Genomic DNA, 23,455 nt, shown 5'->3' with positions numbered 1-23,455 from the left:
GCTAGCAAGAGACTTGAGACTTCGGCTCACCTGTGGAAAGGCTTGAGCCTATTAACATGGAATACCTGAGGGGCTACCCCCGAGGCTCCCATGTCAACCAGATAATTGACCTCGCCCATCTTGGAGATTATCCTGAAGGGTCCAGTCCATTTATCTGCTAAAGCTCTAGGCTTGGTAGGCTCCATCACAAGGATTTCCTGTCCCAGAGTCCAATCCACTTGCGAGGCTTTAAGGTTATGCCAGTACTCATTTAATTCCTGGCTGGCATTGAGATTTGCTGTTGCTTGACCCATCATCTGTGTCATCCTCTGTCTGAGGCCTAAAACATAGTCCCCCACTTGCTTGGCGGGGCCTAGAGGGGTGACCGCTCAACCTTCTCTGATCAAGGCAAGAGGCCCCCTACGGGACATCGAAAGAGTAACTCAAAGGGGCTGAAATCAACACCCTCTTGAGGTACCTCTCTGTAAGAAAACAGCAGGCATGGCAGGAGGAGATCCCATTTCCTCCTTAGGGGCTCTTCCAAAGCGCCTAGCATGCCCTTGAGAGTTTTATTAAATCTCTCAACCAGACCATTGGTCTGGGGGTGGTAAGAGGTAGAGAACTTGTAGGTTACCCCACACTCTTTCCACATGGTTTTCATGTAACTAGACATGAAGTTGGATCCTCTGTCAGAGACAACCTCCTTAGGGAATCCAACACGGGTGAAAATGCCCAGGAGAGCCCTGGCAACCACCTTGGCAGTTACAGTCCTAAGGGGTATAGCATCAGGGTACCTGGTGGCATGATCTACCAAGACCAGGATGAACCGATGTCCACCTGAAGTGGGAGGGTCAAGGGGACCGACAATGTTGATGCCCACCCTCTCAAATGGTGTGCCGACCACTGGCAATGGTTGCAGTGGGGCAATGACACTGCCTCCAGTCTTGCCAGACAACTGACAAGTTGGGCAGGTCGTGCAGTGGGACTCCACCTCTACTCCCATCCGTGGCCAGTAGAAATGGGCAGAGAGCCTCTGCTAAGTCTTCTTGGTCCCAAGATGATCAGCCAAGGGCATCTCATGTGCCACCTGCAGCAGGAAGGGCCTGTAAACCTGGGATACCACCAACCTCTTGAGGGCACCAGGTTCAGGCTTAGTGGGCTCACTAACAAGGAGCTCACCCTCCCAATAGATTCAGAATGTCCTAGGCAATTCTCCTTGTGCCTGGGACAGGGCCTGTTTCCTCAGACCCTCGAGAGAATGGCACTCTCTCTGTCCCTTACAGAAGTCCGCCCGCCGGAGGGTCCCCCTTCAGCCAACAAGCATAGAAGGTCGGGATGATCCTCCGGGTTGAAAACCTCTCCCACAGGAGAGGCTTCTTTCTCTTCTCCCTCAGGAGTGGAGTTTGGGTTTTCCACTGGACCCAGCCCGTCCGGAGCATGGATCCCAATGGGTGCTGTCGGAACAGCAGGAAGGGTAGGGGCTCCCTCCACAGAGGTGGCCTTCTTACTCTTCCGTTTCCTTCATGCCTGGGGTTTCCCCGTCGGCGAGGATACCGGGCTCACAGCCGGACCCTGTGTGACCTGCGATCGGGTGACCACCACAGCAGCCATGTTTAGACCATCCGTGATTATCCCCAACTCTACCAAATCGTTTCCTGACAAGATGTTCGCAGGCACGTTGTCCTGAACCAGGGCCGGAAGCTTTGCTGTCTTGTCTCCAATAGTAATGTTGACTAAGGCTACAGGCGATAATTTGGGAGGCCCACCAGCTAACCTGGTGGTTCTCAGAGGAGCACCTACATAGTCCTCTGGCTTGAGCAGGGTCCTGTACACCACTGTCATGCTTGGCCTAGTGTCTCTCAAACCAGTAGAAGGCTGGCCATTCAAGAGGACACTTCTCAAAAACCTACGAATGTTCTGTGGGATGTTCACCAGTACTTCTGCGTACTGGTCCCAGGCCCCAGGGGACACTAAGGAAATCTCTACGGAACACCAAAGGTGATCCCAGTAGAGGAGGAGAGGACAGTGGCCTCCACCTCAGGTACGGAGTAGGGATAGGCCAGGCTGACAGCCTGGACTCCAAGTTCCTTACCCTTACACTTGGGGTCACCACTTCGGTGATCCAGAGCCCCATAATCCCAACAAGTGCCGGGAGTGCAGGGTACGGTACTGGAACCACTGGGACCCTGCTTTGCAGCAGGCGGACCCCTACTCTTACTCCCACGCACAACACACCTATCCCCACTAGGTTTTTGGGTCTTCGGAGAGGTAGGTTTTGGTTTACCTGACTATGATTGCTTCTGGGACTCCTCAGCTTTCTGAGAGGTCCCCTTTTCTTTGTCCTTGTCCTTCCCAATGGAGTCCTTAGGGGACACCCGGTGGGACACCCACTTGTCAGCCAACATAGCCAGCTTAAAGGGGTCAAAAAGTTTCTGGTCAGCAACATACTGACGCAGCTCTGGTGAACAGTCTTCTGAAAAATGTTCAAAAAACAAGAGGTGGGACAATTCAACAAACGTTTTCACTTTGTAACCATCAATCCACCCCATCATGTTCATATGCGCAGCACTCACCCAGTCAATCCAAGACACATTCTCTCGTTTCTTAAAATCCCTGAACCGTTTATGGTATTGGGTTGGTGTCTTGCCAAACTTGGCAGTTAAAGCAGACTTCATGCACTCATACTGACCCCTTTCTTCCACACTTATTTTCAGAATACAGTCATATCCAGTCGGAGGCACTCTGCTTAACAAACACTTAGCCCAATCTCTCTTATCAACACCATGAATTGCACAAGCTACCTCAAACGCTTCAATCCATTGGAGGATATCAGAACCCTCCGAATACACACCAACCAAATCCTTCATAAACTCGGTTGCTGGGGACCTGACACTCTCAACTGGTTTACCTGAAGTCTCCACTCGATCTTTCTCTAACTGGATTCGCTGACATTCAGTGTCCTTGTCTTTGAGTTCAAGATCCCTATTCTTGAGTTCCACTTGCTGTGCCACCTCCTCTTTCTTAAGCTCAGCATCTATTTCCAACTTGAGATATTCAAAGGCCAATTTCATCCTTAATAACTCAAGCTCCAAGGAAGTGCTGGGGTTTGGAACAGAGGCAGCAGGAATGGTGGCATTTCCAGAATCAGATTCGGCGACAACCCTCGGGGTAGAGTGCTCATTGGTTTAATCCCCCACTACAAGAGTTTCACAATCAGTCTGGTAGTCCACCAGGGCAGCTATCAGCTCAGCCCTACACTTATCCACAAAGTCTAACTCCCTGGCTTCACAAGCACTCTGGAGAGCCTCTAAGCTCATCCTAGTCAATTTACCCTTTGCAATAGACTCCATTGCTTGTAATGCATTTATTTTGTACACAACTAAACCTTAATTTAATAAAGTGCAGATATTTTGTAAGTGGCACGCTTATACACTGATTCTCAAAACCATAAGCATCCCACCGCTGCTACCAGTGTAAAGACTGGAGGGGGGTGCGTACTTCTGCTCTCTATATGGTAAAGGAGAGGCACAGAGGACCCCAGCCAAGATTCTCTATTATTGGTATCGTGGTCGAGAAATCAAGGCCTAGCTTCTCAGGAAGGTGATGCGGGTTGATTCTTAAGTACAGTGTAGTCCCCAAGCACCCACAAAGGAATGTCCGCACACTGTATCGGTTAAAACACAGTCTTTATATAGTTAATATTCAAGGTTATGTACACTATCACAATAACTCACTTTGTGCTCAGAAAATCAACAATGGTAAATATATACAGTTCTACAGTGGTACCACAAATATTATCAGATCTCATTAAAGTGCATCAACTATACTGTCAAAATGTCACACAGATCAATAAAGAGGAAACCAGCAGTAGAGAGAGGAAGGAAAGCAAGACGGTTGAACAATTGGCAGAATACTGGTCACTACCTTTAAACACAGCTCTGTTTGGAGATCCCCCCCACCTGGGCAACCTGTAGAATAAGGATACAAGCCCAGTCCATATATTGTTCACAATAGACTTCCCAATAGTTCTGCAACCCCAAAGTACCTTGCGTTGTAGCGTTCGTCGTCAGGGAATCGACGTCCCTTCTTGAGTGCCCTCCCTTTAAGGCAGGAGTCACGGGTCGTCGAACGTCCGACGGAGAACAGGGTCAACTATGGTGGTGAAGTGGCAGCTTCATTCCTAGCGGTGCTCATCGATAATGGAGCGTTGGCGTCCTGCAAGGAAGAGGCGTGCGGGGCACCCCAGTGGCGGTAGTTCTGGATCGCAAAGAGATGTTGAAGAACTGTGGCCTCGGAAGGGCGTCGAGTCGTTGGCGTCTCTGTGGTCTTTAGGTGGCGGGAAAACCACCGGCGGATGCTCCTCAGCGCATCGACGGCTGGGTCTACTCCAGCGGGATAAGGCGGGCAGCGATGCAGACAAGAGCGTCCTTGGCTCAAATTAAGTTCTTAGGCAAAACGAGAGCATGGCGGCTCCAGTCGGCGACAGCGGTCATCGACAGTGGCGGACAACAGTCCGGGCGCTTCTCTTTGGGATTCCGCGGCATTCCCCGTCTCCAGTCGACAGCCTATCGTAGGTCTGTCTACCAGGGAGTTTTGCCAAAGATCAGCTGGTGCATGATGGTTCCTCATAGCTCGGGAAGAGGGCACCTTACTAGGTCCTCTCTTGGTCAGTCCTTGGAGACACAGCCGCTTTCAGATCGACGAAGTAGAGCAGCAGCAAGTCTTCACTTCCAGCAGGCTTCAAGGTTAAGCTTCAGTTTCACTCCAGTTACTCTTCAGCTTCTGAACACGAATTCTATCAGTGAGAGGCCCCCAGATATACTAGTTGATCTCCCATTCATTCTGCTGGGTCACACTCAGGCAACCAATTGGTCAGAAGTGCATTCATGCAGGCAGGCATCCAATCAGGTGCATAGTGCATTCAGGCCATTCACTCCTCTACAGACACTCACAACAAGTTATGTGTATTGGGACAAGTACCCAGCCATTCAGCACTCCACACTGCATTCATACCAGTTTTGGGCAGGGCTCTCTCAGTCATTGTGTCAAACACCAGATACTAGACACCCACAACACAGAATGCATATTCGTCACACACTCTATTCACCCAGGTCCCACCCACAGGGTGTACCCACAACATACAGTCACTGGGAAGGCTCCAGCCAGTCTTATTTATTTATATTTATATAGCACGCAAGCAGCCCAGAAGCATTGACATCTCCAATGTTCAGTTCACTCTGAGGAATCACTAATGCTGGAACATGTATGAGCACCAAGGAGCATACTCCACTCAATCCTTGGGCAACTTCATGTAGGCTCTAGACCCACAAGCCCAATTTCAATCCATGAGGATGGCTGTCCCTTCTGCCATCCAAGAAACGTCATCTGTAGTTCTGCACTTCTTGTTATCTCCCACATGATTCTTTCTGTGTCTTCAGAAGCTCAATGTTGCATTAGCCAATGAGATTACAACCATTGGACCTGATTCATCTTCTATCCATGTCAGTACTTTTGCATGTTTAGCCCATGACCATAAATATCCATCTTTCACCCTTTGCACCTCCTGTACATATTCTGGCTTCAGTGAATGAGCTGCAGAGGATATCATTCCTTCTTCCCATCCCTTCTTGGACTTCACTCGTCCAAAAACAAAGAAATGAGTTTGCATCCAACATTCAGGTGATCCAGCTATTTCTGTCACTTCTGGGTAGTTATTTTTCTCCATCTTTTCAATGACCACCTCATCCTGTCCTCCTGCAGGATACACAAGCATCTTTCTCTTCCATCCAGGTTCCTTTTCCATCTGTGTGGTCATGATATAGTAATCCTGGTATGGAAACCACCATTTCGATTTCCATCGTAAGGTGGCCCAAATTCCCTGAAATTGTCCTCTAGTCATGCATGCTGAAAGATGACTGGGCCGCCTTGCATCATGCTCTGAGTCTTCTCTGGCAAATAAATCATGCACTGAATTCATGGCACAGGGGATCAGAGAGCAGATGTAGCCACTCTCCTTAGGGAGATTCTCTCCCCTACTTTTCTCATGTGCTGGTACCACATGTTACTCCCCAAGTGTGCTGCATTATGTAGATAGTCATTAATCACCTCATTATCTTCCTCTGCATCTTTCGTGTGTCTTTTAGAGGCCATGTACCATTCATGAAGTATATCAAATGTATATCAAAAGAAGTTCCCATAGTATGAAGAACCACAGTGACCTCTTCCACAGTGGGACTGCTAACATGATAAAGACTGTGAAAGATGAGAAACAGAGAGGGAAAGAGAACAATCATGCAAGCATATATTATGCATAAGAACATAGGCATCCATCTCTCGCACCATCCTACTTCTCGTTGCAATTGTTCTTTGCCTAGAATCTTTAATCATTTTTATTACAATCATCACATTCTTTATACTTGTAAAATCTGCTCGATAATCGCTATAAAATGGTTTCTTATCACTAGGCCATTTTTAGGATCCTGTAAGAAAGTCCAAATTTCAATGTTTCTTCTCACAAGAGCAGGGTAAACTTGAAGTATAAATACAAAGACAGCAAGCACAAGTCGCTGAAAATCACTATCAGTAAGTACCATATATTTAGCTGCTTAGAACAGGTATTCTCCAAGAAATGAACCTGGATACTGATCTTGTTTCCAATTTTTAATCAAGGACTGATGTTTAGGCATAACTCTGATGCTTCAATGTATTTCTAAAAGTTCATTTAAAAATACCTGGAAAGTCTTTGCACTCTCTGCCAAAATATCTATAAGGAGTGTCCGCTGAATTCCAGTCCAATACAAAATCTGTATTAATTACTGGTTGCTTTTCCGTCCTTCTTATTTGTCATTGAGTCTGCACATGCTGAAATTCTTCTTCTTTTCTTGCTGGATCAGCAATGGTGGGAGGGCAAGTCTCACATTTTTAGTCCTATACGTCACTCAGGTGAAGCCAAGCTCGTCTCCCTTGGACCTTCACAGCTGAAGGGGTTATATTTCTCAACACAAAAAGTACCATTAAAACTTGGTTCATGCTATTTTCTAGTAAAATTCTTAATGAGTACTATGTCTCCAACTTATGACTTAGGTGCCGATAATAGTTCAATTGGGTTGGTTGTTGAATTGTCTTCTTCTGTGTTCTGAGACCAACACCCCTTGTGCTCGATTTGATCTGAAATTAAAGAAATGCTAGAGGTCATACATGTCAAATAGTCGTGCATTTTATCACCTAAAGTTTTAGCTACACCCTCGGCATCACTTCTACACCTAGATGGAGGTGTAAGGGGCATTCTCATTTAACGCCCGTCACTAGCTCATGCAGGGTGAGGTGGTGGTCTGATCCTGGCTGATTTTGAGGGGATATAAGGCTAGCGGTAGGCAATATAGCCATCCCTTCTTCAGAGTCAATCTAATTTTGGCAATCCTTTCTTTAAGGAGGTAATTGAGTCACTCACATAATCCGTTTGCTTGTGGGTGATAAGCAGAAGAAAACATATGCTTAATACTCATAAAGCCCTATCTGTTCAAACAGTTCATTAACAAAATGGGGCCCATGATCAGATCTCAGCACTTCACACACACTCCACCTCAGGAAACTTTGCACATTTAAAACTTTGCTACGCAAGTGGCGTCAGAGTGTGTACATGGACCTGCCTCGATCCACCTAGAGAAGGGACACACCACCATTAATAGATACCTATTTCCATTACATAATTGCAGCATATGGACAAAGTCGATATTTAAATGCTGAAACTGACTATTCAGTTGTGGTATGACGCCTCTAATCTTCCTCAATGTATGCCCAGCAGTAAACTTTTGACACACGATGCAGTTTACCATAAATGGTGCAACATGCTCTAACAAATTAGGAATCAACCAGTCTTCTGCAGTTGTGACAGCAAGACTCTCCCTATTCACATGTGCGGGGTAATGCAGCTGTTCAAGCGCAAGCTTTAATAATGCTACTGGCATCACCGGCTTTCCATTGCTGTCTTGTCGCCATAATGCTTCTGTGGGGGATAAAGAATGCCCCTTGGTTTCCACAATTCCTGCTCTTCCTGTGGTGCACTCCCTTAAATATTATGCTCAAGTCCATGTGTATAGTACACCAGGCTTTTTATGGACTGGGAGCAGATTATCTGCAAATTAAGTTCACTCCCTACCAACCCACTCGCACTCTTCATTCCCAAAGCACCCGGCGGGTGGCGGTACCTCGTTTCAAGCAGGCCCGTAAGGGTGGCTGTGCTTTCTCAGTCACTGCTGCAAGGGCGTGGAACCACCTTCCCATTTTCTTGCGCAACACTTCCAATCATCTTGCGTTCCGTCGAAGCTTAAAAACCCTGCTTTTCTAATTCTGTGCTGCGGTCCTTACGCCTTGCCTCCTCAGTGCCATGATGCCCCCGGGTGTGCGTTCATACAAATGCTTTTAACATAACATAACATAACATAACATAATATAACATAACATAACATAACATTAAATATCCATTAGTTGGGTTATCGATAATTTATTAAACCCTTCTTGCACTAACATGGTAGTGACTACTTTTTCTTTAATACTCTCAGTATCAAAACTTGAAATGTCTGGGGAATATGCAACCCTTTTGGCTTCTTCGTCTGCAGCTTTGTTCTAGCAAGAAATACAATCTGTTTGCTTAGCATACGCTGTGTATTTGGCCACTAGGAGTTGTAGTGTCTTAATAAGCCAATTTAGTAAGGATATATGTTGCACTGGGGTGTCGTCTGCGTGGAGGTAGCCCCTCATCTTCCAACGTGCTAACCCTGCATGTACGGTTTACGTCACGTAGGCAGAGTCACTGTACACCATTACTTCCCGGCCTTCATGTTTCTCATTTGTGACAATGAGTGCTACTAATTCTGCCGCTTGTGCTAAAATACTCCATTTAATCTATGCCTCACTACTGCAGCGTCTGAATGCCTTTCCCTACTAGTCTAATTCATTTTTGAAGAACCGTTGATAAAGAGACTTTCCCCTCCTGCTAAGGCATTTTCCTTCACAAGCGGTATATCATCATAAAATATAATTAGCACAGTCATGCACATGATGAATTCTTCTATTGGCTCTGCTATAAACGTGGCAGTATTCACTATTTTACATTTTACAATCTTACAATCTTAATTGTTGGGTTAGAAATCATTACCTCATAAGATGAAGCTCTTTGGGATGTTAATGTGCCCTTGGGTTTCTCTAAAATAGCAAATAGAGCATGCTCCATGAAGAGAGTCATGGGGCAGCCCATGACAATACTTGTAGACTTCTTAATCGCAAATGCGGCAGAAGCCAAAGATTATTTGCTAGGGAAGTGTCCTCTCATAACTGGGTCTAAAATCCCACTGTGATACGCTAGAAGGTTTGTACCCAAATGTAGTTCTCTGCATAAGCACTATTTTCATGACTGTTCCATTTGTGTGCGAAAACAAATAACATTCCTCAGCATGATTGGTAATTCCTAAAACAGAGGCTGTGCAAACTGCTTTTTTCAGTTCCTCAACCCATTCCTCCATCTCTTCAGTCCATTCTATTTTTATTTTCCCCCTTTGTACTTTCTTTAAAGCTTGCAGAAGTGGTCCTGTGTACGTACTTTAATCAAACACCCAGGCTCTAACATAGTTGCATAGCTCAAAAAATGGCTGCATCTGTTTCACTGTATTTGGTTTTGACATTTTCATAATCGCTTCGGCTCTTTCAGGTGTCACTTTCTTTCCTTCATGTGAAATCAACTGACCTACCTATAACACCTCTTCTTGACAATAAACCTCTCCTTGTCTACCTTATATCCCTTGTCTGCTAGAATGGTCATCAACTGAGCAGAATATTGTCTGCCCTCATGTTCTGTGGTGTTGCAAATTAAAATATCATCTATGTATTGTATCACTGCACTCTTGAGATCAATATTGTGAAATCCATCTGTAAAACTCTATTAAAGATCGACGGGGACTCATAGTACCCTTGGGGCAGCCTAGTATGTTTCAGTCGAGTTTGGCAGAACGTAAAAAAGTCAGGTCTTGTGAGTCCTTGTGCAACGGGATCGAGAAAAATGCATTCTTCAAATCGATCACAGTGAATTATCGAGTTTATACCGCACAGTATCATCGCCAGATTAGAAACTAAAGGAAACTCTGCATCTAAAATCGGGTTAATCAGTCTCATATCTTGCATAAATCTCCACAACCCTCCTTTAGATTTTTTAATAGGATACAATGCAGTATTGCACAATGATTCTGATGGCACCAGAATCCCTTGTTTCATTAGTGCTGAAGCGCACTGAAATATACCTTCATCAGCTTCTCGAGACATGGGGTACTCTTGTGCCCGAGGTAAAATTGCTCTTGGCTTAAGCTTTATTTTAACCTTCCCTATTCACTTTAATAAACCTATGTCATAAGGGCCTGTGGTCCAAAGGACGCTTGGAACCTTTTCCAAGTCTTCCTGAAAAAATACTGGGTATTTCCGCATTATCGCATTCACTGTGGGACTTCCCTCTTTTCTATCCTTATCCAGTATGTGATTCTCATAAAGAACACCACTTCATCATCTGTTTGGTCTTCCCTGAACATGTCGTCATCAGTTATGTCAGTCAACCTGTACCCTTCCTCGAGAGCTATTACTGTTCTGCATGGTTTACCCTCATCATCTACTGCTTTGAGCATTGCCATTTCCCTTTGTACTATGGCTGCTTCCAATTCTATAGGGATAGTCTGATACCCTCTACATCCGAAGGCATTCGTGGTCTAAAGAACAACTCATAAGGTATTCTCACAATTTTTCCCACCAAGCCATTTAGCCATGTCAGTAAAATGCTCACTCCATATAGATAAATCTCTGGATCTACTGGAATGCCTCGCAGAGCCACTTGCCCTGTGAATGCCAGTATACATTCTCCCACGTTTAAATAGTGTATTCCTGGAGTAGAGAACACTATTCCTTGATCAGTAAATGAAATTGCCATGTTTAGTTTTGTCATTAAATCTCTTCCCAAAATGTTATCCGGTGTCTGTCGTGAATATAACAAAGGAACAGACATGTCACATTCTCCTATAGAGACTGGTTATTCATTGGTAAAAGAAACTCTACTCGTAGCTCCAGAGTACCCTTGAGCATTCATGGCAATTCCTGACATTGGATATTTTCCCTCCCGTGTACACGAATGAGTTGCTCCAGTGTCTACAAAAAAGAAAAGGATTTGCCTCTTATCGTTACATCGACCCTTGGTTCCTCTTGGGGGTCTGGTGTCACAGATAGTACTGAACAAATCAAGTCACCATGTGAGCTCTCCTGTTATGGGTACAGACTCAGCCCTGTCCCTGTGAAAGGATTTCCTCCTACCACAGTGACGCCTCCTATTCTAGGTGTCAGTACTTGTCCTGTGTTTGCATAAAGTTTTGTCTGCATAGGGGTCTGTTGCAACTGCCCTTGTGATGGATTCTTTTGCACTTGTTCTTGTTCCTGTACCTGCTGTACTTGCAGTGCTTGTGTCTGATAAAATGTGTGATCCAGGGTAAAGCCCCCTCTAGTCTGTATGCTATATGGTGGTGGATAAGCTGTCCTCCCCTCTTGAAAATTGACAATTTTGTACATTCCCGTGCAATATGCTGTGTCATCCTACAAGTCCAACATACTGGGTTGCCCGTCTGGCAAACCCTCCTTGGTTATATCCTAACTAAGTACTCTGGTTCTCGTTCTGCATACTTTGAAACCCACCTTGACTATTTTGGAATCCACCTCCTCTTACTCTATAGCCTGTACCTCTTACTTGTGGCACAAACCCATATCCACCTTGACCCATTGGGCAAAGTTTACTCGCCTGCGATGCACCTATTGCTTCTTGTATTCCCAGTCCTTCTCCACTTGTCAATACCGCCCCTTCTATGGCAGATTTTGACCATTTTTTTCTGAACGAACTTGGCTTCTTAAATTTTCCTATTTTGATCTTTCTTCTTATTTTTCTCTTGTAATAACCGACAATGATGTATCGTCAGCAGTATCTCAGCCCATGGCTTTGCTTCCATCCCCACTTCATCTGTCTCTGTACTGGCTCAGTCAACCCACTGACATAAAATGTGTTAAAACAATGCCACTGTCTTTTCCCATCACTTGTGAGTTTCAAGTTGCCATTTCTCCTGAATATCCTGAATGTAAGCAATAGGGCCTTCAACTTCCTCCATTTTTCGTGTCATAATTCCACCCATATCTGATGTATCAGAGTACTGTACCTGAGAGCCTTCCAAACATCTGCTCTACAATTCTGAGCTGTCACACTTGAATTTCCTGCTCTTCTCCATTTGTCACCAGCTCTCTGCCCAAGAATTGTTTCCAGGAGATCTTTTATGTCCCCTTTGGCCAAGGTGATTCCTCCTGTCATTGTTTCTTTTTCATATATCCATTTCTCAGCAACAGAAGTCAAACATAGGAGCTTGCACTCTAAATTATCCTTGTCCATCTGTGGCCATGGGATATACTGTGGTCTTGCTCCTCTTTTTCCAATAAAGGAAACTGAGTGAACCCCCTCCCAGAGTCAGATCGCATCATTGGTCATTCCATGGCAGGGACGTTCGTCCCTGTCTATCTCCTCATTGGTAACAGCCTTATCCTGCTCAGATATGGCTCCAACTCTCCCTTCTCACTTTATGATCGTCCTCAGGATGCACTGGATATGCTATGGGATCTGGCGTTCTATCTTTAGGCTGTTCCAGATCCAAACATCTCACTTCTTTATCCATTTGCAGACTTCATCCAGGGGCGCACACACATCCTCCTTCTATCCCGAGACCGGACTCTCTTTCCTCGTCTGACATGTCAATTCCCCAACTAGTGTGACTATCATCCCGTTCACCCTTATCCAGATTCAGTCTACTTAAAGACAATACTCTACGTCCGTGACTGAGTGGATTTTCTTCTTCGAATTGTAATTGAAATTCTAGGGATTGATCACTCTTCCCTTGAATCCCATACTTGCTGCCTTCCTTTAACTGTTAATAGACCTTGTCGATCCTTTCTCCAATGCTTTCCGCATCAAATCGTTCTTCTTCCAGTGCTACTCTAGATGGCGCTGGCATTGCTTCCTTTATCGGAAGGAACTCTTCTATTCTATCCCATTGTATTTCTGGGCTTGGCTCTACTGGTTCCTTACGAACAAGACTGGTATCAAGACATTGTTGTCTCCTTTTCCATTCCATTTCTCCATCTATTTCTCTTTGCTTTCTCGCATCCCATCTAATTTTTTCTTCCTCTTTCCTTCGTTCTTCTCCTCTCCTTATTCCTTCCCTTCTTTCCTCTTCTTCCCTTCATCTCTGTAATCTTTTGTCACTTAATCTTTGTGCTTCCTCCTCTTCTCTCTTCCTTTCCCTTCTATCTCAATCTTCTATCGTGCTCTGTTTATTATCGTACTTTCTTTGTTCTTCTGCCTGTTCTTCTTTTTTCTATTGCTCCTCCTGATATATCTGTTCTCGTTGCTCTGTGGTCTTCCTTTTCTGCTCATCTTCTTTCAATCTCTTCTCTCATTCCTTGTCTTTTTTGTTCATCCTTTTCTTCTCTTTACGTTACTTGCATGATACTTTTCCCATCTATTTTAAGTAATATCGGTCCTCCCATCCATTTGTTCTGCACAAGCGCTATCACGTCAGCTTTATCGTTCTCTTCCTGTCGATTTCTGTCAACAGATCTGACCACTCGCTTCTTTCTTCTTTGTCTTGTATGATCTTATAGATCTCTTCTTTTCTATTATTCTCCTCTGGCTTATCGTCACTACTGTAAGCGGGGGGTTCATATATTGGATTACTATACCCCGTTGCTGCTTTCAACTCCTTTAAAGGATATACCCCTATTTCTTCCATACTAGCCCCTTTTACTTTGGGTGAGGTAAGGGAAGCTGAAGGTTCAACACCTTCCTCCTACTCTAAGCATCCACACTTCAGATGGCGGGTCTTCTCTGACTTCTTGGTACGTCTTCCAAAGCTCTAGTATGTGGTCATGTGTTGAAATACCGCTTTTGACAATGATCCCCCATGTGGCCATGGCATGCACATTTTATCTGCCATGCTTTTCACCCATTCCGCACTATACTGTTTGAGCTTGGGCATGTGCTTCGGTAATGTTTTGCATAAGTTCATAAGAGGGGTGTCTCCATAATGACAAGTCTCACTTGACTGTCAATACTTACCAGACTGTTAAATAACTTTTATACTTTTGCTTAAATCACCACTTTTCAATGTTTTAAAACAACAAATATGAGCACGCACCATCAGTGATTGCTGAAGCCTCTAATTTCAACAATTTACCTATTTTCTTATTCAATATATCTATTTCTGTGATTGGCGGCAATCACTTTGCTACGCTCAATCACTGTTGCTCCTCAACCTTTTCATTTTCTTCACAACTGTTATCACTCTTAGATATTTTTACTCAACAAACAACATTCAGACTAGCCGACATTACACATTTATAAACACAGTGATCACCTTTTCCTCTCTCACCTTTATTCCATACCCTATGCAGGGTTTGAGACATCACCTTACGTAATACTAATTACACATTATATGTTTCTGCTCTTCCCCCGTTGGGATTTGAGACATCTCCTTCTGAAATTCCCTTGAGTCAGGACCCCTAGGTGCTACCTATTCTCTTCACAATATTTCCTGTTACTCAAAAAATTATCACAATCCCATCCCCTTTATTTGCCATTTGCCTTAGTCTACTCACCATTCGTTAATAGACTCGAGGCCTTTGATATCAACTCCTCCTTCAATCCGACCACTTCGACTTCCATCTGCAGAGCACCTGTGGAAACCAGGCAGGGATTTCATCAAAGGGGGTCCTGCCCACTGTCTTGGTTCTACCTGCAAGTTTATTTCTATCGGCCACTCTACATAGGAAACCCTGCGATCCCACAGCTAATGGCAGAGGATGTCCGATCGTCCGGAAAACTGGAGCAGAACTAGTTTGGACCTTTTTCAACCATTCGCACCGCTACCATGTGAGCTTATGGCCCTTTAGTAACGTACATGCAATGGATGGGATCTCAGAGTAATTCTGAGTCCAAATAATCAAGCCAAAGTAGGAAGATGGTAAAGATACTGGGCCTCATTACAAGGTTGGTGCTCCGGTAATAACGATACCAGTAAGGGAATACCACCATTGTATTCCGGACTGGTGCATTATGACCCGCAATGCCAATGCTACCGTCAACCTCAGGGACCAGGAGGGACCAGGTAGTGCCTACCCGGTATGGGTGCAGGCATGCGGCAGCCGTGCTAGTAACACCGGCTTGCCGTAAGGAAGTGATCATTATGGGTTGCACGGACATGCACTTACCGGCATACAGATGCCTGTAAGAAGGGTCACCATGATGCCACTAACACTGGCATCGCAGGGCAGGCATTAATAGCAATCTGCTGTGTCCAGACCTGCCACAGGTGCACACAATCAGCACAGGTGGAGGCAATGGAGTCTGGCCCAGCACAAAAAGAGCACACCCACACACAACACCCCTTCCAAGTCCAAAATGATACCACAAGCAGTTGCTATACAGGCGCTGGAGGACATGCCTGCACTGCTACTCCTTGAGCTGGCAGTAAACCAGGGAATGCAGAGGAGGCGCAGGAGGAGAAAGAGGGTGAGACCGGGCCAGCACATACCACCAGTGCAGGCAGTGGTACCACACAGGCAGCCACCAATCCCTTGCATAAGGGCCAGTCCATTTGACGTAAGCCCTGTACCGATCCACATCCTGTACCGCCTGGACAGGGACACCATCACCACCATACTGGACCTCATTTATGATGTCATGGTCAGCCTGATCAACATCCGCACCGCCATCCCGCCTCTGCTGAAGGTAGTGTCTGTGATCCACTTCCTGACAACAGGCACCTACCAGTACACAGTGGGGCAGCTGCATAGCATCTCACAACCATGTTTTTCCCGGGGGCTGAACCAGGTGCTGGATGCACTCCTGAAGCATGGAAGGGCCAACATATCCCTACCATGGACTGCGGATGAGGTGAATGCTACCAAAATTGCATTCTATGCATTGGCAGGCATGCCAAATGTCATTGGTGTCCTCGACTGCACCCATGTGAAGCTGGTAGTCCGGCATCCCGTGGAGGTGGTGTACCACAACCGGAAGCTATACCACTCCCTCACTGTTCAGATGGTGTGTGATGCAAGCAAGATAATTGCGCATTGCTGTGCTAGATACCCTGGATCCACACATGATGCAATGGTGCTGCAGAACTCCACGCTTCCCTGCTACATGGAACGACATGCTGCACAACGTGCCTGGCTGCTGGGTAAGTCTGACCACAGGGCCATGGGGGTGTTGTTGAGGGGGACCACAGGCATATGCAACCTGTCTGCTGTCTGGGACATGGGGGTGTTGTTGGGGGGGGCACAGGTATATGCAACCTGTTTCCTGTCTGGGCCATGGAGAGGGTTGTTGGGGGGGAGACCACAGGCATATGCAACCTGTCTGCTGTCTGAGCCATTGGGGTGTTTTTGGGGGCGGGGCACAGGCCTATGCAACCTGTCTGCTGTCTGGGCCATGGGGGGTGTTGTTGAGGGGGCACAGGCATATGCAACCTGTCTGCTGTCTGGGCCATGGGGGGTGCTGTTGGGGAGGGACCACAGGCATATGCAACCTGTCTACTGTCTGGGCCATGGGGGTGTTGTTGGGGAGGCACAGGCATATGCAACATGTCTGCTGTCTGGGCCATGGGGGTGTTGTTGCGGAGACCACAGGCATATGCAACCTGTCTGCTGTCTGGGCCACTGGGGGTGTTGTTGTGGGGGGCGACCACAGGCATATTCAACCTGTCTGCATCTGGGACAGGGGGGTGTTATTGGGGGTTTGGACACCGTCCTGGGTGCCAAACACTGGGACCCAACAGATTTCAACAGAATGCATGACACTGACAATGGATGCAGACCTGCCATGGCTGTACAGCAATGTGTAAATGGTAGCAACAAACAAATCACCCACCCCTGCACATGCACATGGTACATCATCAGACCGGAGCCATAGTGCACAAAACAGAATTTACATGAGCGCAGCAAAGCACATCACAGGCCATGCAGCCATGACTGTGCGAAAAATAAAAGTCTTTCAGGGAATCCCTTGTCACTACCCCTGCCTGACAGGAACACCACAGACCACCATGTCGTTCCATGCAGCTGAAGGGACACTTAAAAATCCAAAGTCACATGGACACATGAAACACTTGTGTATAGGCGCGTTACAAATGTCATATCATATAATATCATATCATGTAGAAAATAGATTTCATCAAGTAGTCAACATCAAAGGAACGTATCCATACACTGGCGGACCATACCACCAATGCTATTGTGCCATGGTCACATGGGTGAAGTTGTTGCAGAATATGAGCATGGCGTCATCAAGTAGTCGAAAGCATGATGCGCAAACCTACATGTATCATGTTGGACATCAGGCAAATGCATCATACAGTGCTGTACATTCATTCTGATTCTTCCTCTGCCACACACCCATCACATGTGACTACATCATGGACCTTCTGACCTCATGTGAGTGAGTGCTGGATCGGATGACAAGGCCCCTAAGTTGTGAATGTTACCCATGCTCCCCCACCATGGATCGACACCAAGTACACCGACCTGATTCTTACTCTAATGAAATGCCAATAGCTGGAAGTGAAAATCTCTTTCATTTGACCATGAACAATGTACAGCCCGTACACACAAGGAATGGCAAAAATACTCACAATCAAAACATCTTTTGCTCCCATGCATTTGATGCTGGGTATCCCCTGAAGCTGGGGTTCCTCAGCCCTGTCAGGCATCCACTCAACAGGCACAAAGAGGACTACAATCGTGCACATGCACACACTCGTGTCATGATTGAGCAGACCTTTGGCCTGTTGAAGGCACAGTTTCGCTGCCTCAGCAGGTCGGGTGGGGCACTCATATACAGGCCTGAGAAGGTGGGCAAGATTGTATTGGTATGTGCGATGCTGCACAACATCTGCATCTGGCGCAATGTAACCCGGCCCCCTGACATGGACCAAATTCCACCGGATGATGAGGAGGATGATGGAGAAGATGCTGCACATCGGCCACGTCACAATGTGCCTGAAGGACGTGCTGTGTGCCAATCATTGATTGCAAAATATTTTTCATGGACTGGGTTCCACAAGGGGCTGGAAACAGGGGGCACTGTGCACTGGGAATGGGGGACACTGGGCAGTGGGCACTGATGAAAAACAAATTGACACACACTCAAGAAGCAATGTCAAGTCAAGTGTTTTTCATAAGCACACCAGGTGTATTAATGCAATGACAACTATGTACATGAATCAATGTTGACCTCTACCCTTGACATACTACAAACTACCCCCACACCCCATGGCCCAACAGCACCACACACCCATAACCCCAGCCCCCATGGCCCAACACCCCCACACACCCATGCCCCCCACCCCCATGGCCCAACACCCCCACACACCCACGCCCCCCACCCACCATGGACAAACACCCCCACACACTCATGCCCCCCACCCCCATGGCCCAACACCCCCACGCACCCACGCCCCCACACCCCATGGCCTAACACCCCCACACACCCATGCCCCCCCTGCACCCAATTCGAGTTCTACTGGACTCCCTCCTGACATGTCCAGGTGTCTCAGGCTAGTGACACCACCTTTTAGATTGAGGGGGATGTCCCACCAGCCGGCACATACTGCGCATGGACCTGTGCACAGGGCTTGTCTGTGTCGAGCTCTCCGTGGTTGAGCGTGACGATGGTTGGGGTTGTGGGTCAGCTGGGGCAGGATGAGATTGGGCCATGGTGGTAGTCAACTGGTTTACAGCCTGCGTCATGGCTGCCATGCCCTCACGCACCCGCCCAGCCACACGGTATACAGCATGTGTAACTGGCTGGGTGTTTTCCTGATTGGCCCGGTGTGTGGCTTCACCTTTGGCAAGGTATTGTTTCATCATGCCGTGCATGGCCTGCTGGCGTTTCTCCATGCGGCTCAGCCACCCCGCAAGGTCCCGTATTAATGTTGCAGATGGTGGTTGCACGGGAGGTGGTGAGTTACTTCTTACAGGGTTGAACTAATTTTCGGTCATCTCCTCCGTAGTACTGCGTCCACCATATCCATGTCCTATAGAGCACTGTGTGGTGTCCTGCATGGGTGGTGTGTGTTGAATGTCCTCACACATGCAATGGCCTGCTGTGTCTGCATACACCTGCTCCTCATCCTCATGCGCGCTATGTTGTGCGGATTGTGCCGCCTCACCTATGTCACTTGTGGCCGTTGACTGCAGTCCCTCGACATCACTGGCCGCTAGTGATGCATCCTCCTGCACACGAGGTGTCTACTGGGGGGCTGGAGTTTTCATGGGTGTGACCTGTGGGTCCAGTGTGTCTTTTGGCATGTGTGCCTTGATGGAAACAACGTGTCCGGCCTGGGGCTCCTGACTCTGTGTCGTAGCTGGCTGGTCCTCTTGCTCTCTGGCCTGTTCGCCCTGTTGGCTGGTGGGCTCTGGCTTGGGAGCAGTGACTTTTTTTGTGCCGGCCCTTGACATAGATGGCTTGGTGGCATCATTGTTCCCTCTGCCCATGCGTGCAGGTGTTTTACTGGTATTTGCTGTGTGTTCTGCATCACTGTCTGATCCCAAGCCTGTGGGGGACGGAGAGGCAGGGCATCGTCATGGGTGAACGTACATCCTACATACATCAATGTTGGTACATTTTGGGTCATGTGCATTGTCGTGTACATGTTGGGGGGGCAGGCATGGTGCTTGCAGCTGTTGAGGGGGTGTATTGTTCTGGCATCCTTGTGGTGCAGCCATGATGTCCATGGTGTCTGTTGGGTGGCCTACTGGTGTGACATGGCTTGTGTGCTGTAGCCATGGCTCAGGGGCTGTGTGCCATGTGCTGTTTGGTTGTGTCTAAAGTGTGCAATCGTTAGTGTAGTTGTGTTCCCCATGGATTGAGATGGCACAGTGGTGAGGCCGGCATCTCAACGGTGATGTATAGGTGTATGTGTGCATGCATATGTAGCTTGTGTTTGTAATTGTGGCCTCGTTTTTTTTGTCAGTGGGGTGTGTTGTGTGTTTGCGTGGCCGTGAGGTAGCGTTTGTCTTAGGGCTGACTTTAAATTGGAGGTGATGGGCCATGTATTTACTCTCATCTACTTGCCATTTGGACTCTAACTTTGTACTTGGGGTATTAGGTGTGTGTGGTGACTTTTGTATTACGCTAAGGGTCACTCAACGTCATCGGCCGATGATGGGACTCCCCTCTCCGACTGCCCGATTCCCTCTATGGACTCCATGTCAATCACAGAGCTACAGATTTCCTCCCACCCGGCCGGCTTGATGGGTGATGAGGAACCACCACCTGTTGTATGGTCCTGGCAGCAGTTGGAAGACAAGATGTTGCGTACACGCAGCCGCAGATCGTCCCACCTTTTGCAGCAGTCTTTGACACTGCGTGGGGTTGTCCCCACTAGAGAGACCTTGTGGGCCACCTCCTCCCAGATATTTTTTCTTCTTTAATTGCGCAGCACGGCGCAGGTCTTGGGAAAAAAACAACATCTGCATGCTCGACAAGGCTGTCAGCAAGCATATTTAGCTCCTCGTCGGAAAAACAGGGCTTACACAGCCAAGGGGTGCCTTTTTGTGTGGCCTTTGACATGTTCTTGCTGGCAGGGTACACAGTTCTGGAATCCAGGTCCTGTATGCAGAGGATTGCGATGGATTGTGTTTTTCAAGATGGCCACCGGCGCATTTCCCTTTCCGGCGCGATGATGTTATTTCCAGTTCAGTTGTTAGCTTAGTCGGTATTAGCAGCACCTGTATTAACGGTCCCTTTCTTAGCAGGTTCTGCGATGCCGGTGACGGTGTCTGCGGATTTGATGAAGGGGGGTTTGAAGGCCTTACCGGCATGCCGGTACTGCCATTACTGGCATGCCGGAATGCGGTGCACGCAGACTCAGAATCAACCGTTGATTCCGGCAGCAGTGCAACACAGGCACGGTACCAGCGGCATGCCTGTAATGGCAATTTCTTACCACCAAACTCGTAATGAGGCCCACTGTTTTATTAACAATTATCAAAAACAGGAAGGTAGCAACAGACCTCAACAGACGCTCGCTCAGGCTCTCGATGATTTTCTCATAAAAGCATCCTTATATGCAAAAAATAGATCAGAAGTCACGTCATACTACGTGGCAAATAATATAAAACTTATCAAGGGTTAGGATTGGTTAAGGGAAACATCTAAGTATACTTTCTATAGGGACTAGGATTGTGATTGGCTGCCCACTGTCAGATGGACAACTTTTGCCTACCTCCAAAACATGTCATCTTTAACACTATTAAGTACACTATAAGTACACAGTTTATCATAGGTCTTCACACTATAAGGCCCTTTGTTATATGGTCCTCTACAATTGGCTGGCAGGCTCGTGCCATGTCTGGAACATTCGGTTTACTTAGCAGCACGTAAACTCAGACTCAGGTGCCAGGAGGTGGACTTGACTTTAACTCCCCACCCAATTAGCCCGACATCTCTTATCTCCCATGCCTTCTGCCATGAAAATTGTCTTTGAACTTGGCCTTGCAAGGTATCCTTGTCTGTGGGAATATATGGGAGTGCAGGCTCTCACTATTGTTGTTCTAGGACTCCAAGATCAACTCTATTTCCATCATTGGCTTATGTGACAGTAGACTACGATATTGTCCATCTTGCAACATTTAAATGTCTAAAATGAATCAAACTTGGCACTCTTGGTGGTCTTTCTTTGCACCTTAACAAGGGATGATTCATCCTTCGCACATTCACTGCTTTCAACAATAGATAACAGACCTTGGCTGCTTCAGTTTTGATACGAGGCCAGACAGCGTCGCCATGTGCTTCCACAATCCCAGTTTATTCTTGTTGTGACGCAATTCTCTGCCTTTCCTCTCCATGGGTCCGGGCTTACTAAATTCTTGAGACCGATGTCCACTTCCTATGCAATGGCGGGTTCGCCTGCAGCCTATTCACTACATATAGCCAACTTCTTTGATGACTTAGTCTACTTGCATTTCAGCATCTGTACAATTATTGAACAGTGGGTTTTCTGAAGCACTTCGTATATATGCAATCTTCTTTTCACATATGAACATTTTCTCGATTCTTAACTTCGTCATCAGTTTCTATAACATCCATGCCTTCTCTTCAGCCAGTATTCTCGGGGTGTCACACATGTTTCTTGTGATGTTACTAGCTTCTCTCCTTTTTATATTCCTTTAGGGAGTTCCTCCCTCAGGTTGTTGTCTCTCCGGGAATAGATTAGATACGGTGCTCTCAGTGGATACCTTCTTTCAAATACCTGCTGCAGTATTGGCACAACTGCTGGTGTCAAACATGGTACGATCTCAGGCTTCCAACATATAGGAGGTAGGGGGGCAGGATTTCCTACAGAGGCATGTATCTGCTCTCTACATTACCACATCCTTTCTTTGAGGGAATATCAAAAGGGGGGCACTCCTTATATTGGCCTCCTTCGCCACATGTAGTCCCAATATTCCCATAGCCCATGTGTCCCTCGGCCTCCGCACATCTGCTGCAATAAAATAAGGTAAAATGTCCAACAGTGAAACAGTCGCAGTGGGATGGGTGACAGATATCAGCTTAACCCACTCTAATGTACATCACTCAATTTCCTCCGGATCCTAGGTTGATGCTCAATAACTTCCCAACTTCAAATAAATAATAAAAAAGGGATTAGTAGACAGAAGTGGGCCGTAAAAAGTGGATGGAGCTAACATTGAGCAGGCACAAACCAAAGCAGTCCTCACATAAATTCACGTCCTGCTTAGTTGTTCATGATGTGCTCCTGCATTGGATGTGTAATGTTGGCAAAAAACAGCACGACAGCACCTTTTTATTTGTGATTTGACGCTATCCTGGCTTGTTTGCTAACGAATGTATGTCGTGCATGTTTATCAAAATTCCAATGGAGGCAGAGTGGAGTGGTCTGTGAGCTTGTCAGAATGTCACTTTCGTCCAACCATTGACTGAGCCCTTGGTAAGCATTCTTAGAGAGTCCTCTTTCTTTGAAGACTACCCTCATTATAATCGTGTCATAATACCCTGTCAGTCGTCTAAGCATCACATGTCACCCTCTACTGTATTACTGAAATATGGATCACTGCAAACGCGCCACAACGTATCTATCTCATAGGGCTGCCGAATTTTTGCAAAGTACATGGCAGACATTTTTTATTGTATTGTACTTTACTTCAGATCTTAGGCATAAACAATTCTAACCCACCAACAAAAGTACAGCAAGTAGCTTTGATATGAAATGGAAAACAGCTCCCCGCTGCATCCCATACTGGCTATGAATGCCCAATAGTGAGATGCATCAACTGCTATCGCCATACATCATGTGCCCTTCTGGAATATGCTGTGTCTCATTAGCGAAGCAGT

The 23,455-nt window shown here is 46.7% G+C and overlaps 1 protein-coding gene across 1 annotated transcript in view; it reads left to right on the top strand.

Moving 5' to 3' along the window:
- The first annotated feature begins 15,496 nt into the window (after window positions 1–15,496).
- LOC138560287 (putative nuclease HARBI1) overlaps window positions 15,497–23,455 on the top strand; it is a 51,897-nt gene continuing 43,938 nt past the window's right edge. The window contains exon 1 of the mRNA XM_069642747.1: window positions 15,497–16,280. Coding sequence (XP_069498848.1) covers window positions 15,497–16,280 — 784 coding nt within the window. The remainder of the gene's footprint in view (window positions 16,281–23,455) is intronic.

This window comes from Ambystoma mexicanum, chromosome 1p (genome assembly GCF_040938575.1).
Source record: "Ambystoma mexicanum isolate Mex_15411 chromosome 1p, UKY_AmexF1_1, whole genome shotgun sequence".
NCBI classification, from domain to species: Eukaryota; Metazoa; Chordata; class Amphibia; order Caudata; family Ambystomatidae; genus Ambystoma; species Ambystoma mexicanum.
The sequence above is the reverse complement of the archived record's forward strand: the minus strand, read 5'-3'. Positions and strand labels throughout refer to the sequence as shown.